At 38.8% G+C, this 20,409-nt stretch overlaps 1 protein-coding gene across 1 annotated transcript; it reads left to right on the top strand.

The window, feature by feature from the left end:
- Window positions 1-706: 706 nt before the first annotated feature.
- On the top strand, window positions 707-18,679 carry LOC145775301 (calcium/calmodulin-dependent protein kinase type IV-like). The gene is made up of 10 exons (XM_082586567.1): window positions 707-841; window positions 1,279-1,357; window positions 6,939-7,001; window positions 7,915-7,997; window positions 10,479-10,551; window positions 12,848-12,934; window positions 13,499-13,650; window positions 15,478-15,604; window positions 16,392-16,544; window positions 17,579-18,679. The coding sequence occupies exons 1-10, from the start codon at window positions 744-746 to the stop codon at window positions 17,663-17,665; spliced, it is 1,002 nt and encodes a 333-aa protein (XP_082442693.1). The 5' UTR covers window positions 707-743; the 3' UTR covers window positions 17,666-18,679.
- The last annotated feature ends 1,730 nt before the right edge of the window (window positions 18,680-20,409 follow it).

The following is a 20,409-nucleotide window of genomic DNA, read 5'->3' as shown; positions in this document are numbered from 1 at the left end:
AAGCAAATTAATTTATTGATTTTAAATCACAAACAATGAATATGGACAATGTTTGAGTTGTTAATGCATATCATCAAACATATTTTCTACATTTTTGTAATTATTTTTTCTATAATACTATTTTTTACAAATTTAATCATGGTGCAGTATGCACAACCTTGTTTTGCTTCTTTGATGATATCTACTGAATATCATTTGTGGAATAATACTGTGTCATTGATTGTAATAAACTTATCTGAAATGGAGAAACCATTAGTTTTTGTGCCTCAGTTTTTTAAATACTTCTATGTTTTTCTATTACATTGATATAAGATCAATAGTCCCTATTTTGATATATAAATTTAGCTTTTTATGCATATGGTTTGTCGTTATATGTCAACAAACTGTCAGTGAAAATTTTCACGCATTATATGTTTTCACCATAAGCCAGCTTTTGTACTCATGGGACTAAGACAATAATCATCCCAGTGTTATGCAAATATTTTTTCATGCTATCTCTCCAGCTATTAAATAGAAACATGTGAAGGAAACTCAGTGGAATAGAACCCTGCTTGTGCATTAAGCCAAAAAATCAGATCAACTTTTATGATTGATAGTTGTAATGCATTCAAAACTGTTGGAATAAGATTTCAGGAAGTTGTGTTTGGTCCGGAAAACCTTACTTCATTTCAATAGCAACAAATCTACTACAGACCATATTTTTTGTAGTTAAGTAGGTTAGCCTCCTGACTAAGTGATTAATTATGGAGTCTGTCGGTTCAAATCAAAAGAATAACTGGTTTGATTACTCAACGAAAGGTTGCCTGGAAGAATATTACTCTGTGAAAGAAGTGATTGGAAGGTTTGTAGTCAATTTACATCAACCTCAAATCTTCTAAACACATGTACCATCATACATGTGATTAGAAGCTTGTTATTCAATGTTTGAAGATTATGCAGCATGGTTGAGTTGAGATTATGCAGCATGGTGCAGTCGGGTTGTGTGATCCCAACGTGGGATTTACTCTCTTAGATTGATTAACAAAAATGTGGAAACGATTGTATAATATGAAGGATGATGAAAAAACGTTTATGTGAAAAATTGCTTGAGTTGCGTTCGTAGTAAATATGGCTTTTATAAGTGTATTTATTGAGCACATTTAGGAATCCATTCTTCCTACTTTGAAAGTAATAATTAGTCTGATAATGACAAAATTAAAAAGATTATGAATGCCATACTGTTAGCTATTTGAAAGTGGTGCTTCTTCTTACCTACTATAAATCTTTGTTTTTGTTCAGAGGTGCCACTGCTGTTGTAAAACGGATTGTAAAGAAAGGGACTACAGACCAGTTTGCAGCAAAGGTTATCAGCAAAACCGTAAGTGAGATTTGATACTGCAATTTTCAAGAGTTTCATACTGTAACTAAAACATATGCATTTCCTTTTAAGTTGAGCTGGCGATCTGATCATTTAAAGTATATTTTATTTCTGCCAACAATTTGGTTTGCAGCCCAACTATAACATCTTGTTGAGTTCTTTGAAAAAATGTAGACGTGAAAACACACGTTATGTTAACTGCATTTAGAAAACTGGAGCATACTTTTCTCGTTTTCCTATTCAATGTGAGCGACAACTACACTCAACATTGCGTTAAGACTATCAATTCTATGACGATTTTGGGCTTAAAATTTTTTGACATTTGAGAAACAGGACTCGCATGAAAATGTGATGGTGACTGGCAAGATAATTATGACAACAATTACTTGAGACTGAATTTTCACAAATTTTAAGTTGCTGTTTAAATTTGTTAAAACATGCTAATAATAAATAACTTTTTTCTCTGAGAAAGTTTGGATGTATTGTTCACAATTTTTCAATGTTTTTGTACGGTATCGTATTTGTGTAGTTGGCCTGTGCTAGTCAAATCATGGCTCAACATACCTCATGAATGTTACAAATTATCTGAGGCCGTCGATGCCTGGTCAGGCAAGGCAATTGAAGAAGAAGATTTGTGTAGTAGAAAATATATGTCAGTATACACCATGTCATCTTTAGCTGCAATCCTGAGTTAACTTAATACTGTTCAGTTTCTTTGCACTGCGGCCATCAAGAGAATCATAATATTTGTTTTTGTTGCTGACATAAATGTTTAATGGTTATTGTGCTTTGTAAGCCACAGCTGAAATCATTTTCTTTTGAAAGTTTAAACATTGACGTTTTATCGTTTGAGTGACAAAGTGGTGTGTTGTTAAGCACGTTGAATTGAGACTGCACAAACAAACGCGCTTTCAAAACCAAAATTAAGATGCTTAATCACCCGTATTCAAGCCGTTCATCTTTTTCGTTGCTTCTTTTGTCAGGTTTATTACTTGTGTACAAGTTAATGGAAAACTCTATGACCACACTAGATAAAGGTTTATGAATTGATCTCGTATCGGCTACCGGTATATATCTGGTTACCCGACTCGGAGCTCACGTTTGCTTCAGATAATAATCTTCTTCGACATCACACGGTCCTACGCAAGTTGGAGATGATGATAACATGTTGTATGAAAAGCCTTGAAAATGATACTGAATTTCGTTCCCGCGTAGGTCTTAACATTGTATATACTGGTTTGAAATGGTTTGTGTTATCTATCTCAAAATATATGTTGGCCTCACTGCTATGAGAAGGACACAGCGCTGTAATTTAACGACAAAACACGTAATTTTGTAGTTTCCACAAGTGGCATTTGCTGAAACAAACTTTCAGGCAGACTTGTTAATTTTATCTTGGGTTTATGTTTGGTTATAAATTCCTCACCCTGCCAAATGCTTTGTGATAAGTTTGTCTACTGAGGATTGCTTTAGCCTTACAGTATAGTCTGGTTGGTTTAAATCTTTATCCTAGGACTGAGAAAGCCTCTGAAAGGTTATCCACGGAAGTTTTGCATGTTTCTTTAAACCACTCTGACGCTGGCCGGTCACCTAAATTGACAAAGTGAAGTTTCCGATTGTCGAAGTGTTTTTGTCTGTTAATTATTCCATCCATCATTCCACCAGGTGTTGCTGAAAGAGAGCAGTCTTTGATATTGGTTGCTCAACCGCAAGCTTCCAGAATCGAACCAGCGTAGTTTCATCTTGCACTTTCTTTGTTCATAAAGTCATGCGCACGAGGCACAAAGTTGAAATTGATTGAGGGGTCCATTGGATTATATTTGGCTAACATCAACATTTATTGCCAAGAAAATGTTGGCCTGGTAACAAGTAGACTTTGATAGTAACACGCAAGTCGACAAAGGATCGTATCACCCTGCATTGGGATGGACGACAAATGGCTCCACGTGCCCCATCCTGTGAGTATCACCTGCTTTCAACCAGATGAGAAACGAAATTTGTCAACAAAGAGCCTCCACCCGGACGGCACAGCTGCAAGGGGCAATTGATAAGTTCAGACGCCCCACCATTCTGCAGCTCAACATAGAAGGCTACACAACAAGCAAGACCAAAGTTGTGGAGCAGCTTGCCCATACCAACCGGGCACTCGTCATCCTCCTCCAGGAGACCCACTGCACCTCTGCAGATAGGCTAGCTATTCCCAACTACACGCTAGCCGGGTCTACCTTAAGCAGGAAGCACGGCATTGCCACGTTTGTGCATGAGAGCCTGAAGTGGACGTTTGTCGACCAATCTTCAACTGATGCCGAGATTGAGTGGGTGTGCATATGTATCTCAGACTACAACATCGTCAACATCTACAAGCCCCCACCCTCGCGAATGTTGCCATCATCCCTTCCAACGTTCCCCTCCCCCAGTCTCTACGCTGGCGACTTCAACTGCCAGCACATCGACTGGGGCTACAACAACACAAGCAGCGACGGAGAACTGCTGGCTGACTGGGCCTCTACAAACCATCTTGCCCTCCTATTCAATCCAAAGGAACCAGCCAGTTTTCACTCCGGCCGCTGGGGAACAGGGACAAACCCTGACTTGGCCTTCGCGAGTGTCGACAGCTCTCTTCCAGACAGACGTGTGCTTGAGAAGTTCCCGCGGTCCCAACACCGGCCGTCCCTCATCATCGCCCCAAAACTTGTGGCTCCTGTCCCGAGTTCACCGGTGAAGCGATGGAACTTCAAAAAAGCCGATTGGAATCAATACAGCCTCCTGACCAATGAGTCTGCTGCAAAGTTACCACCGACTGAAACATGCAACGCAGACGAGGCATACCAGGACTTCTGCAATGCCATAATAACTGCGGCAAAGGCCACAATACCACGTGGCCATCGAACCAGCTATAAACCATGCTGGGACTCTGAGTGTGAAGCTCTCTACCGCTCATACCTAGCCGCCACAAGTGGTGCTGCTTCTAACACCGCCGCCACCAGACTACTTGAGCGGCTGGACACAAAGAAGCTTGAGCGGTGGAACGAAGCTGTCCAAACCATCGACTTCTCACACTCAAGCCGCAAAGCATGGAGCATCATCAACAACCTCACTGGGCGCTCAGCGAACTCCCCTCGTCAGTGCCCCGTTTCTGCTAATGCTATCGCTTCCCAGCTAGTGCAGAACGGGGTGTACAAGACAAAGGACCGCAAGGCATCCCGCCTTGTTGCCAAGGAAGTATCTGCCCTATGGCGAGTGGAAACACCACCAGAAGAAACAATCTCTGGAGACTTCACTCCAGAGGAATTCGCCACCGCCCTCCGCCTAGTGAAACCACACAAGTCTCCAGGGCCCGATAAGATCTGCCCTGAGCTTGTGCTCCATGCTGGCCATGCCCTAAAGTCCTGGTTACGTAGATTCCTCTCTTCCTGCCTGCACCACCTCACAATCCCAAAAATCTGGAGAAGAGCTTTAGTAGTTGCGATCCCTAAGCCTCACAAGCCACCAGAGGACCCAAGGAGTTATCGTCCGATATCCCTCCTCTGTGTTCCTTTCAAGATCCTCGAAAGACTGATCTATGCCCGCGTCAACCCAATCATCGACCCGCTCCTTCCAAAAGAGCAAGCTGGATTTCGGCGCGGAAAATCCACTGTAGATCAGGTCACACTGTTGACCCAAGACATCGAGGACTGCTTTGAGGCAAAAAAGAAGGCCGGCGCTGTCTTTCTAGATCTCACAGCTGCCTACGATACTGTATGGCATCGCGGCCTTACTTGCAAGCTGCTTCGCCTGCTTCCTGATCGACATATGGTCCATATGATTATGGAATTTGTCAGGAATCGAAGCTTCACCCTCACCACCGGCAACCCACGGCGAAGCAGACTGAGACGCCTGAAAAACGGCGTCCCACAGGGATCGGTCCTGGCTCCACTTCTTTTCAACATCTACACCCACGACCTGCCAACCACGGTCTCCGCAAAATACGCTTATGCGGACGACCTGGCAATTCTCCACTCCACAAAGTCGTGGGAAAATCTAGAAGACACCTTGAGCTAGGACATGCAAACCATCTCAGCTTATCTCCAGAACTGGCGACTGAAACTCAGCGAAACCAAAACTGTGGCGGCAGCTTTCCACCTACACAATCGGGAAGCTGATCGTGAGCTACATGTCCACAACAACGAAAAATCTCTGTCCTTCTGCCCCGAGCCAAGGTATCTTGGGGTGACACTAGACAGATCACTCACATACCGCCACCATTTGGTGTCACTGCGCAAGAAACTGACATCCCGCGCTGCATTACTGAAGCGCCTGGCAGGCTCTAGCTGGGGGGCGAGGGCTGACACTTTGCGAATAGCAGCCTTAGCCCTTGTCTACTCTTCAGCAGAGTACTGTGCACCTGTCTGGTGCCGCAGTGCTCACTGCCACAACATCGACACTGCCATAAACAGTGCCCTGCGCACAGTGACCGGATGCCTGCGTCCCACACCATTGGACAATCTCCCCATTCTCGCTGGCATCCAACCTGCTGAGCTTCGTCGTGAAGAAGCCACTCTGTCCCTCGGTCGACGGGCACTGGAGCCTAATCATCTTCTCCACCACAAGATCTCTGCCTTCCCAAACGGGCACCCCCGCCGACTGAAATCAAGACACCCATTCGTGCCAGCCGCTCGGCTTCTGATTAACGAAGCTGATGAACAAGACATCTCTGCGGCTACTTGGGCGGACCATAAATGGAATTCTGAATGGAGGTCAAGCACCACCAGACTCCATTCATTCATCCGCGACGCCGACACACGCCCCATCGGCCTGACACTACAGAGACAGGCATGGGTGCGCCTCAACCGTCTCCGTACGGGCGTCGGGCTTTTCCGCTCAACCATGCACCAATGGGGAATGGCTTCTTCCTCCTCCTGTGAATGTGGTGCCGAGGAACAGACCGCAGACCACATCATCAATGACTGTACCATCTTCAAGCCACCTAACGGAGTGGAAGGTCTGCGCGTCATGGATGATGAAACTAAAGACTGGCTGCTCTCTAGCAGCCTTCCAGTGTAGTCCGGGAACATCGTGAATCTGGGGTGGTAAAAGGATAGACCCTCGGCCCCAGAAGCTCAGACGACGACGACGACGAGTTGATATTACACCGGTTTGTAAAAGATTTAACAAATATTGACATTGTTTGCTTTGTGAAGGGCTGAGGAGCAACGCATATCTGCGATGGATATACACTATACAGCGCTATATACAGTAGAAAACACGCTTTACTATTATTATATTTTGGGCCCACCAACAATCCAACATATTAAAATGATATATACTTGTTCATGCGTGACACAACACAAAGCTTTGTTTTGCAACAAAATTGCTTCCCTATAAATTTATTGATCGCCTTTAAAATGCGTGTCGTTACATGGGAAATATCGAGGGTGTTGGGACTTAAAGTACAATTGGAGAAATATTCAGGTTCTAAAAGATTGTATTAGAAATCGACCTTTGCAAGGATGCCGGACTGAAAAAAATCCAGGGGCGAAAGAATTAACAGATCTTTTATTGTAAGAACAAAAATCTAGTATATAATGATCTATATTTTCAGGTCGAACGAAAACTTGCCCAAGCCGAAATAGGAATCTTACTCACTCTCTCCCATCCAAACATTGTGAGTTGCTTTACTTTGTCGATTAGTGGAAATATCATTGGAAAGCATCAATAGTTTCAATCTTTTTCAATTTTACGTTTATATATCTCACAAAGGTACACCGAGTAGTTGGATCATTTTGATACTTACTATTACAGTATTTTCCACAGTTTTTCACGTTGCTGAGAATTATAATTGTTACTTGTCGATTAGGTTATGATTGCCGGAATGGCCCGTTTCGGCTTGTCCGATTTGGCTGGTCCGATTCGGCTAGTCCAATTCGGCTAGTTCCCTATTCGGGTATGGTCTTTCTCGGTTAGTTCCCTATTCGGCAAATTTTTGAAAATCCAACCATAATCCTTCTGTAATCCAACAAAATCCTTAGGTAAATCCAACGAACCAGCCGAAAAAGACTGCAGCTGCATCTGACTAGCCGAATCGAACTAGCCGAATCAGACCAGCCGAATCGGACTAGCCTAATAGTAGCAGACCCTATGATTGCGTTACAGACAGGAGCGATCTATAATTATGGTGTTTTGATTGCACTGCTGTTGTATCTTCATTTTTGACATAATAGGCGTGCGTTAATGTGTGGCTCAGGTCATCTTGATCAAGATCTACATAGTCAATAAATTTGCTCTGCTTTGCTGTTTTGCTTAGCATTGAGCACTTTTTGTAGTATTAATAGTTTTCATTGTTTTATATATCGTATATGTATTAAAAATTTTTTTAGCTGATTTTGCTTTATTGGATTAAATGTTTTTTAAACTCAGTGACCAGTGTAAAGGATTGTTTGTTGCTTAGGTTCATCGTTCTATCACTGACTTTGCTGAATTCCAAAGAAGCATTTTCATTTTAGCTTGCTTAAATGTAGCTTTTCTCTATCGGTTATGTTTCTTGATTGGTATTTCAATCTTTTTATCTATTGGTTTAGATTCAGCTTCGAGATATTTTTGAAGACCCCAATTATATTTACTTGGTGTTGGAACGTGTAACTGGAGGAGAACTCTTTGACAGGTATTTTACTGATGTTGCTTCAATTTACATTATGCATTCCCAAGCCAGCAAATTAATCATTTTTTGCTTAAATTTTAAAAACGTAATGATTTAAAATTATTTTTTTAAATACTGATTTGCCGTAAATAACGTCTGCAGACGTTGAATCAATGTAAAATCGTTTGATTTGCTATCTGGGTATGCTGTCGCGCTCTTGGATGCCGTGCTATTGGTTTGACAGGTCAGCACAATACGTCACATCACTCTAATTATTATTGACTTTAAAAACTGAGAGAAAAATAGTAGAAATTTTATTCCATTTAACAAAGCGCATTTATTGGCTAAGGATATTTGTTTTTCTTGCGGTTTTCCGGAAACGTTTGTCAACGTTTTTTACAAACGTTGTTTACAATCATTTTTCAAGGTTTGTAGTAGCGGGCATAGTTTTCCTCTGACACCTGTTCAAACCAAATATTTTTAACAAAAGATCTAAGAAATGTCTTGTGAAAGTTGGACCGACGACAAAGAAATTCACAAAAAAATTAATGCTTTGCAACACGAAGCAAGTATAAAAAGAATTGGAGTGCAAGATAGATGAGCAAACGATTTAGCAAAACAAAAGCTGAACTTTGCGGACATATTCGGCAAGAAAGCTACAAATCGATTCGGATTCGGTATTCTAAATGGCCCATCTCGTACACTGTTGTCAATTTCTTAGCCAAGTGACTGACTGAGCTGTTACAATGAAGACCACCAACAGAAAACCTGGAAACGGTTGTGGCTGGTGGTTGGTGGTTCCAATTGACTTTCATAAAATATGATAAACATGTGTCAAAAATATTTTTTCAGCTAATATCATTTTTTTCTTCAAACACACTGTAGGGTTGTTTTCTTTTTTACCCAAATATCAATTCAACAGTAGATGTTAGGCTTAATTTGATATCCGGATTGAAATAGCCTTTTTTAGTGTTTCACCCTGGCAGTTTTGCATAGCTTCAGGGTTGTCGCTATTTTACCCGACCCAAAAAAACCCACTTAAAAAAACCCAAAAAAAACCATAAAAAAACCCAGAGCATCATATTTGTCCAGTTTTTATTAGGAAATTAAAAAAATGAACAAAAACACTACAAGGTACTTAAAACAAACTTTAAATTAGGACTTAAGGATGTGATTGTGAAGTAAATTTCCAAGAATAAACTGAAAACGCAGTGGATATTGTACAGTACACAAAAATCAAGTAATGCCACTTTGTGTATACTACACTAAAACTCATTTATGCAAGAAGGCCTTATAGTTAAACTGGTGAAAGTACTACTCTACTGTAGTCTGTATATATGATGTGAAATGCAATTTAGGAGGCTATTTACCAATTACAGATTCTGACGCATGGCTGTTTCAGAGCATTTGCCTAAATGGCCATTGGCCACGCAATCGCTCAATTGCTCATCCATTGCTATATATATAATAAATAAATAATATTTAAACATGATGGCATAAATGCTCCTTGCCTTCATATCTAAAGCAAATGATGCAATAATGTAATTTTTACCACAGTAGCATCAACTTGGTATAGAAATTAGTGGATGATGCAACATCCAACTTGATCTTGAAATTAATGGATGATGCAACATTCAAGCAACAACTACCCTAGTGCATTATTTTATTGAGTTATGCAAGCATGTACTGTGAGTGAAAGGCACTTCATTCGTAAAAAGTAGTTTTGAGGTGAAATAAGCATGAATCTATCTTTTTTTTGCGTCTTTTTTAAAAAAAAACCAAAAAACCCTGTTTTTTTTAAAAAAACCCAGGCGGGTCGGGCTTTTTTAAAAAAACCCGGGTTTTTCTCAACCCTGCATAGCTTACTTGTAGAGGCTTTAAACCACTGACCTAGGCTCAGCCACCGAAATTGACAGAGTGAAGTTTCACTTGTTCAAGATGTGTTGTTACCACTTATAGTGAAATGCTCTGTCCGCTGGACACCGCTGATTGGAGAGTTGTTGTTGAAGTGGGTTTCTAACTATGTACTGATTTGATGCGTAATAATTATGGTTTTTACTGCGATAACACTGCTATCACAGATGCGATACAACAGACGACAGGAAGCAGCGAAGTGACATAGTCTTCGAGTCAACTGCTCCCCTTATTTTGGCTTGCCTTTAAGTGTTTTTCGCCGAGACACAGCTGCGTGCTCTGGAGCGGTGTCGAACCCACGTCCTTTGGAACGTATCGCAGACGTTCTCACCACTCGGCTACGCAGCCGACAATGCCATTTTTGATCATCATTTTTACATGACACTTTGTCACTCGCAAAACAGGATTGTCACAAATAACAAATATCGTAACAGTATCGTGGGAATAAAGCTGTTTATAAATCCATTTATCGATTTCATTGGAATATTAGTGTTCCAAGATAGCATGCTAACGCTAACGCACGCTAGAATAAATACGGCGGCGCCAATGGTTGTTGATATAGGTTTTTGTTAAGTTTGTTTTGATTGGCAGAATTGTGTCACGTGGTTACTACAGCGAAAGAGACGCAGCCACAGCCGTGAAAGAAATCCTGAACGCGGTGGCGGTAAGTTTTCAGTTACATTGCGTCATTTTACGTTACATTGTGGTGTGTACTAGGTCTACTGACCAGATGTTCCCCAGACAACAAATCAATCGCTTTTTTTACATTGCTTCAACATCTGCAGACGTTTTTGTATAGGTTTTTGATTGTCTGTCGACGTTGAATCAATGCAATGAATCGTCTACAGACGTTAAATCAATGTAAAAAAACGATTGATTTGTTGTCTGGGATTCGATAGGAAAGATCGAAATTTTGTTCAGCTCATGAAGAGCTGCATGAAATAACATTGCAAAGAATTCCGGCTCAGCAGTGAAAGGAATCAATTGAGTGGGAACCACATGATCTGGAAACATCGTGCAGCTCACTTTATTTTCCCATTTAGCAAGGCTGATCTATGCTATTGAAAGCAGTTATTTGATATCAATACATTGGATTAATTATTTATAATTCTCTCTACTTGATTAAGCGCATGTGTATTATCATCTTATTTTACACTAGATTAATTTATCTGTGATCTTGATAATGCTCATGATAAAGGTCGTATTCATCCAACCTTGCTGGATGTGAGCCGAGATAAAGTGACATCAGGATTGACGACAGATTCCACAAGACACAAAATCTCATTTTGTTTTTATCATATAACATTTTTGTTCTTCTGATTTTTTCCTTAAAGGAATTTTCAAGATGTTTTTTTTTTTTCTTGCCCTTACACAGAAATTTATGTAAAGCTTGTGCGTTTTCCATTTGGGTATCATCTAATTTGATAATGAGTCTTGTGGACAACTTTTCCAAAGAGTTATTTTTCTTCTTGTACTTATGAGCTTTCCATGCTACTCAAGCATTTTGGAAGTAGAAGAACGTCACATACAAATAGTGTGAAATATAGTGCTGCGACAATCATAATATTGTTGTGCTGAGTAGTATGCTCTCTCACGAAATTTGTAATATTCTTTCTCTTCATTTTAATTTATATAGTATTGAAGGAATGGATTTACGGCAATTATATGTTTGTGTTTCTCGGCAGTCGAGTGTAGCAAGAATTGACAGCGATAGACACGTGCTTCGCTCATGAGGCTGTGCTCATCAGTAGCGCACCACTAATTCATGCCACACAGTTCAAATTATGTGCTTGGTTGCGCTGGAACTGTCTGTTTTATAAAGCGTTGGTAGCAACGCAAAACTGCTGGTTTAGATATAGTGTTATATTATATAAACGCATCATTGCTACTATTATTATTTTAAAGATTATGGTCACTCAAACGTGTCTCTTGTCTCCGTTGATGTATGGTTTTGCATGAGATTTCTCTTGGTCATTAAGTTGTAAATTTACTTGAGCTTTCAAATAGAGTCGTATATCAATTATGAATAATTAATACAGTCTTGCTTAAACCAAACTCATTTGAAATAATTCTTCTCGTCTTAACGACTCTTTTTTCAGTTAGTGTCTGCATTATTCATGTATGCTAATACTCTATTTTGACTCTAACGAGTTACGCCAGTTTTGCTTTTAATTTTTGCCATGTCTATGGCATTGACATTTAAAGCGTAGATTTATAAAGCTCGGCATTGCATTTAATGAAAATATAGTGTGAAGCGTGGACGTGTGTGAAGCTGTAAAACATGTTGAAGGTGCTTGTTTCTGTTGTGAAATGCCAGATAGATCACACAGTGTACATACTTGGCGACAGCTGGTTTGGTTGTTTTCTTTTGACCATGGTAAAAATCTGATTGATTGACCAAAGCAGCGGTCGAGAGCCTTTGGCATGAATTAGTGATACGATAATAATGACCACTGCCAGATGGGCGATACACAGGTCTATCACCGTCAATTCTTGCTACACTCAATTACCGAGAAACAGCAAATATGTTATGTAAAATTTGTTGGAGGCCAGCTATAATGTTTGAACTGTATTTGACCTCACAAATCTCTACGTCACCAAATGGTTCTAGAATCAAATTTAAGTTTACCGCCTTCACTCGGACATACAGATATGTTCTGCAAGACCACAGACCTGAGTTGTTCATCTGAGAAGAAATGCTTGTTTTATATCAGTTTAAAATGAAGCTTATTGCATTATAACAACGTACATCGTAAAATATAGTTGTAAATTTTACTTTTTTTTTGGTGATCTTCAAAACTTTGTAGGTTATTCATATTCAAACTGCTTTAAGCATTGCAAAACCATCACTTTACTTCATTTTCCTCCGAGATTTTTTTGACGAAACAGAACAACCAGTTAATTTAAACCTAACATAAACAAGTCACCGTTTTCACTTCTAACTGCATGTTACATTTCAGTATCTTCACTCGAAGAGCATTGTTCATCGGGACTTGAAGCCTGAAAATCTTCTCTATTCCGATGACTCGGACAATGCCGTGCTAAAAGTAAGATGCTACTCCTCTTCCACTTGTTTATGGTTGAGTATTTGTTAACGGATATTAATTTTATTATTATCTCCTATTATTAGGGTTATTAATTAATTATTAGGATATTAATTTATATACAAATAATTACTGAATTATAGTCAGAAGAATTCTCAGTTATAATAATAATTGACAAGAAAGCAACCATGAATGTGGTTTAGTGATGAATACTTTAAAGGAGTAGATGCTTTCCTGTGCAAAAATCATTTGGTAGCAAAAGGAATTTAACTAGTAAAAGGCCTGAGATGGTGCGAACTTTCTGATGGCAAGCTGTATGAAAAACAGGGTTGTTTTTGCTAATTTTACGTTAAAATGTGGTGTTTCTGTTAGTGTACAATTGAGTAGACCTTTAATTTATTTTATCTTGCCTCAAACATACCTCCACTTTGGAACAAACCGATTTATCACTCTACCAACCCAGCAAGCAAAATTTCTCTTTTTTACATTGATTCAACGTTGTTGTAAAAAAGACGGATTTTGCCACATGGGAAGGCAAAGCATCATCGATCTTGGTCGATACCGCAGGTCGCCGACTTTGGACTATCAAGGATCAACGACAAGGAGATGATGAAGACAGTTTGTGGCACTCCTGGCTACGTGGCTCCTGAAGTGTTGCTGGGCAAGCAATATGATGAATCAATCGATATTTGGGCAGTTGGAGTTATAGCTTATATTTTGTGAGTAATTTGTGACTGGTATCAAACCTTGCTTCATATAATTCAATCTGTTTTGTTTCTTTTTTATTGTCGTAACCATGTCCACGTCCGGTAGTTGAAGATTTAGATCAAGTGGACGAAAAGTCAAGAAAGCCACGTTTTTATTATCACCTTCATTTCACAATTTATTGTGATGGGGTTTTAAAATTTTTAAATCCTTCCAAACGTTATATGGTCCAAGAAATGTGGACAATTTTTTGTTGGCTGTTTGGTATTTAACGACTGAAGACCAGTGGCGTATCCTGGTTGGTTGAGCAAGGGAAGCAATAAAACTCGTGGGGGAATAGAGCGTGCCGAAAGCACGTGTTTTCTAGGGGGGTCCGGGGGCATGCTCCCCCGGAAAATTTTTGCAAAATTACACTCAAATAATGAATTATACTGCTTTCTGGAAACACTTTTAGGGTAATTTTTGTATGAAATTTATTAGCAGATAAACAGCTATTAACTTATTAAAGGTAGCTCTTACACACGAACGAACAAAGGGCAAAAATGCGACTATAATTAGAGAACACCAAAAACTCAGCTACAAAGTCAAGTCTAGCTTAGACCTCACATATCCTGTCTTATTCCAAAGTCTATCCAGCCAGGATAACAGTGTAAAGCCAACATTTGGCTCAAACTTTTGCTTACAAGGCCGACATTATAACCATGACAGTGCCCTAGATTTTCTCATTACATAGCTCACTGGCACAACATCCAACAGAGCAGAGTTGCCAGACTATGAAAAAGTCTTAAAGCCAAAATAATACAAAGAAAAGGCCAAAACAAAGAAAATATTAGACAAAAAAGGCCAAATGGATATATTTACCTGTTTCTATCAAAAATAATAAAATTTAAATATATATTTTATAACTTGTAGTGGATTTTAATAAATTGTAGCAAAAATAATTCTGAAAGTAGTCCAAAAAATAGCAAGTTAGCCTATAAAAGTAGCGGATGAGTTTTGATCCGCCACATTACGAGTATTAAACAAGTATAGAACATGTATTGAACAATGCTGAATATGGTTTCATCTGGTAAGGTTACAATATTAGAGAAATATTGATTATTGTGCATTTTGAAAAGTTATTTAAAAAAAAAACTAATTCGCGGAATTTGGCTAATCTGGCAACCCCGCGACTGGAAGCAATTTTCAAATCGCTTCCAGCGATTAGTTAAAAGAAACGTAAATTGCGAAAACTTTGCGCTGCTTTTTTCCTTTCTTTCAAACTTGTTTCTTCTTATTGCAAAAACGAGAGCAACGGATGCAATACGAATCTTCGCTTCCGTTGGCTTCCAACTTTTTTAAAATTAAAACCGAGTTCAAAATCATACGGGGGACATGAGTTAAAAACCGTTCTAAATCGCATTTAGGTAAAGAAATTACGAAATCGTTTTACTGAAAAATATCAGCTTCTCTTTTTCAATTTTGACAGGGGAAGCAATGCTTCCCTTGCTTCCATTGAGGATACGCCCCTGCTGAAGACTGATATTGCCAATTTATTTACTTCTGTTTTTATGAATACGAATATCCACAATGTCGTGTCGCTTTATGATTTAATGGGACGAAAATGAATTTTCAATCAGCAAATATATTTGTTATGATATGCACGCATGTGTGCACAAACACTTGCGTGCACACACACGCTGCTCATACTACAATGAGAGCTCCATTTGAAGTTCAATTTGTTACAATATTAAAACCGGAAATCCTGATCGATATTAATGTTTACTTAATATTAATGACAATGTTATTAGTATCGTTCATCAGTATTGTTGAAAATGTCACAAACTGATTTATTTGTACAGAATCTGCGGCTATGAGCCTTTTCATGACGACCGGGGAGATCAAGCGATGTTTAGAAAGATCCTTAAATGCGACTACACATTCGAAGCGTCTTTCTGGGACGACATCTCAGAAAACGCAAAGGACTTGGTAAGATTTTTTTCTTCATGTTCTTTCTAATTTATAGTTTTTTTTTTGTATGTGTGTCATCAGTGTTGTGACAAAGTGGAAAGCCCTACCCTCGCTCCCAAGTGGTGTTGACCGTACTAAATCCGCGATTGCGAAATAGGGCTACAAAGCGGCCCAACCAAATGTTCATGTGGTTCTAGGCCCCAAACAATGGGCCATTGTCTTATGTGACCCAGTTTATCACCCAGTGCAGCAAGTAGGGCCTATCAGTTTTCAACTCCGTTGCAGAAAAACGTCTAAACTTGTGGACTCTCAAGAAATTAAAAATGTCTGATAGACGAAGAAGTACCCTTCTATGTTTTTATATGCTGATATTTTCCGGCGTTTCAGTTTTTCATAATATTATTAACTGCGGATTGCTAAGCAATTTTAGTCATGGACCGCATTTCGTTATGATAATAATAAACCAAAGTATTCAAAAAATTTTGTCTCTAAATTTCCGCTTAATCTGTTATTAAATAATTTAGCCTTAATCTGCTTAAGACTGTAATGGAGATGAGCTCACGATTGGCGCAAAAAATATTCTCACTGGCCACGCTTTAAGAACCCCTGATGATGATGATCAAGAACCCCTTTCACGCCATCAAGAACCCCTGTTCAAAACTATATAATACTGTGTGTGAGCATTTTGAAAACGTGACGTATTTTCTATTTTCTTAAGCGTTTGGTTTCACTTTTTTTCTGAACAGCATTTGGTTAATTTTTATCTTCAAGAATTTTTCATTTTTTTAAACCGGTCAACTTCCAGGTAAAGAAGCTGATTGTCTTGGACCCAAAGAAGCGGCTGACCGCGAAACAAGCCCTTAACCACCCCTGGGTCCAAGGGGAGGCCGCCAACTTTGTCCACATGGACATGACGATGGAGAAGCTGCGAGCTTTCAACGCCAGGCGCAAACTTAAGGTGGTTAGTTTGATAGTGAAGGTTCATTTACAGATCATACCCTTGAGTTTTAATTTGGTATGCTCATGTTTAAAACTTTTGTTGATTTAAATCAGTGGTTCCCAACCTTTTTTGGATGACGACCTCTTATCTGACTTTAAATATCTGGCGACCCCCTCCTTCCGATCAACTATTTTTTCTAAACGGCCAGATCAATGTCGATGGTCGTAACAAACAAAGTCGGTGATCGCGAGCCCCACAAAACCTTTGAGCGACCCCCAGGTTGGGAACCACTGATTTAAATCGACTGACTGGTCGTGACTTTGAAGGTTCTACCGCACCAACCAACCTTTGTTGGCTGGATGGTTTGTTCTCCATTCTTTCAGCTAGCTAATTTCCTTTTTTTATCACAAGATTTCTGGGTCTTGATATCAGTACAACATTTGTACCAAACATAGATCCCTTAAGATGCCATGCTAAATTGTCTAAATAACGCAACTGTCAAGACTCTAGAAGTTACTGCTATGATACTGTAAGTTAAGTTTTCTCAAACCAAGTTCAGAACAGCCTGTTCTGAACTTGGTTTGAGAAAACTTATAAACGGACAGAAAATTACGCAGTTAAAACTTTTTTTGTATATTTTCAAACCACACTAAAGTGTAAACTGCAAAACTGTGACCGTAAAACTATGACTGGTAAAGTCATTGGCAATGCGGAGAAGTTAAAAGATTTTGCAGTTTAGGGAGATCCATTGTTAAAAGACTTCTTGAAAATTTCTTACAAATCTTTCATCCCAAAATAACGTATGCCTTCTCCCTGGTTAACTTTCAGACTATGTATATTGTATATGCGGTTACGGTAACTTCTAGACCGCCATGACTATTCTGGGCCGTTAGATCGGTTTCTATCAACAACAAAAAACATGATTCAGATCCTATCAAAAATGGTAAGATCCTGATCCTGCACACGTCTGGTGCATGGTCTTTTTATTGTAGGCTGCTTTATTTTGTCACAATGGATGCAAAAGAGCAATTGTTGCTATTTTTACATCATAGCAAGTCTTCAATGTGGTCACCGCCTCCACCAAGCTTGGCAACGTGAGCCCCAGCCTGACCAAAGCTTCCCATGAAGAAGAACAATAAGAGTTTTTAAGGTCATCGTAAAGTTATTAAACGTTGATTACATGTTGTTTTGTTGTTGAATCAACTTTTATTGCACTGTTTGCCGCAGAACCTAATTATTATCTACCTGGCTTGGTCAAAAATTGTGTAAACTTTTTACTTAATTTCTCCATTTGTTGCCGCACAACATTAACGAAGAAATACAACTTTTTAACAAGTTGTTAAGTACATTTTCAATATTTCCACGCGCTGTTTTTCTTTTACATTTCTTGCTGATGTTGACACATATTTTGCACTGACAGAAAGAAAAACCACTAAATGTATTATTGTTTGTGTTATTCTGTAGACTGTACTGAAGCTCCATTGCACTGTTTTGTTCATGAGTTCTGCGATTGTTTTTGTCAATTCGTCATTTTAACCAGTGTTTTAAGTTTCATTTAAATACTGTAATCCATTCAAATTTGTGGATTTAGTCTATAAAACTACGATTTAAAACAAAACGTCTTGTTTCATTGAATTCGAATCGGTAGAATGTTATTTACAATATCAAGTTCTATTCGCTAAAAAAACAGTTTTTGATTTTTTGCCTGAAAATCCTAAGGGAAACAGATCGTTCGTTCAATGAGAAAATCAATTTTACAATTTTAGTTTTTTCAACATTTAGGCTACTTTGTATTGCATTTTTGTACCTTAACTTCTGCACTAACATCATCATTCTGTGTACTCTCTGATTGATAAAACATATAAAAATAAGCAACTGCACCGGATTTATAGTTTCACTTCGAAAACAATCAAATCAAAGAAGTGACTCCAACGCTTTCTGCTTTTATGTCGCTCTCATTATTATCATTAAGTTAGGTTTACATTTTCTTACCATCACGAAGAAAATAGTGCAGCTTATTTTTTTTATTTCCGACCATCAAAGAAAAAACTATACTTGCCATAACATGTAGTAGGGACAAAGCGACAAAATGCGAACGTTGAAGCGTACACAAGACCAGTGACATGCGCAAGGGGGAGAGTGGGAGAGGGAGTGGGGGGTTAAAAAAACTTTGAGCTTGATATTTGAAAATTTTGTATTGTTTTATTGCTTATTATGGATGTATTTAAATGCTTTATCCTTTATTTTCCTTCACCAACGCAACTTGTGACTAGTTTTTATGTACATGGAGTTTAGTAAGCACGTATTTGTGTCATGATACAGCAATTATAGCCAAGGCATTCTGCAACTGCAAACTGCAACGAAACAAAAGAATGAAAAATTGAGTAGCTGGTGTCGAAATTTCTAAATTTTTAACTTGCTTTTGTTGTTTCTAAGTTTAGTGAGTCTGCTTGCAAAAACTAGGCTAGTGTGGACTCAGATCATAACCACCTGCTTGAATAACCGGTCTATTTTTCACAGGTGACTAGCCTATTTTTTAGTAGGCAACAGTTTCTTTCTGCCTTTTGATGGGACAGCTCCTAGCATGAGCAACTTTAATGTTACGTTGAAACGTTTTTAAAACAAAGTTTTGTTTCATTTTGATAGAAAATTCTTTTATATTCTTTGATTTCAAAATTATAGCAATTTGGTTTCTTTATGAGCTACAGTAAGAGGAAATATGAAATGCTAATGCATGAGCATCGTAGCCTACAAGGTAGAAAGCGGTGAAACAAAGATGTGGGCTTGCATAAAATGTGATTATTCTAAGGTAAACTGACTGCTTTACCTTAGAGGTATTTCAAACAAGACACAACGGGTTTCAAAATTTGGTTTCGTTTAATAAATAAATAATAATTAATCGCTGGGTTTGGAGAGATTTTTATCATCTTTAACCCACCTTTTTGTGTCGCAAAGTAAAAGCAAAGCACTATAACGAGTGTTTAAAATTCGTTTTCGCTACAGAATGCAATCTTAACGTAACTCAACTCAAATGAAAAACGTATGGTAGCCTACTCCACAGGAAAAACCGGCAAAATTCTGGATGGACAGTGAATTGCATTTATTATTAGCAATGCCCACTAAACCAACAAATTTAAAAAAAAACGTAGGCTAGGCTACATGAAAAATTTCTGCGTAGTCTACGCCACTGCACGAGACTGAAATGATTTACTCAGTTCAATGGTTTGTCGACATCTCTGTGTTTGAATCAGACTTCTATAACTACGGAATAAATGCGCAGTATTGCAGAACACGTCAATATCTTGATTTGAAGCCCAGGAATCGCGTTAGTATCGGGCTCGGTTTATCCTCTCAACGGCCCTGGCTAGAGCAGTAGGCTACAAAGTTCTCAGTAGGCTAAGGCAAGTTTATTATGTAAATTTTTCATGTAGCACCCGAATTGTAATCTAAATTAACGTGTGATGAGAAACAGTTTAAGGCACCTGCAGCTAATACGGCCCGCTAATTTTCAAACCTCAATATTTTTCTAAATATTGCATTAGTTTGAACGAAACTTGGAATGAGGATACTTTGGGTCTATCTAAACAACATATCTATGAAACAAGTTTCTAAGTAAAAGGGGTTGTAAAATATTAAAAAAATAAAAAAAATCTCAAGCGGGCCTTATTAGATGCACGTGTTGTGAATAAGGCCCGGTTTGAATTAGCACCAAAAGTGATGGGCAAAGGTGTATTTTCACTATAACAACACCACAAAACAAATTCTAATCGACAACACAGGCACATAACTAATAATTAAATACACAGAGACAGCTATTCCCTCCCCCGCTCCATGCTCCATTTTTTAAAAAGCGACATGGTGTTTTTAGATATGGTAGGGATGA

The sequence above is a fragment of the Aplidium turbinatum genome, chromosome 8 (assembly GCF_918807975.1).
Source record: "Aplidium turbinatum chromosome 8, kaAplTurb1.1, whole genome shotgun sequence".
NCBI lineage: Eukaryota > Metazoa > Chordata > Ascidiacea > Aplousobranchia > Polyclinidae > Aplidium > Aplidium turbinatum.
The sequence above is the reverse complement of the archived record's forward strand: the minus strand, read 5'-3'. Positions and strand labels throughout refer to the sequence as shown.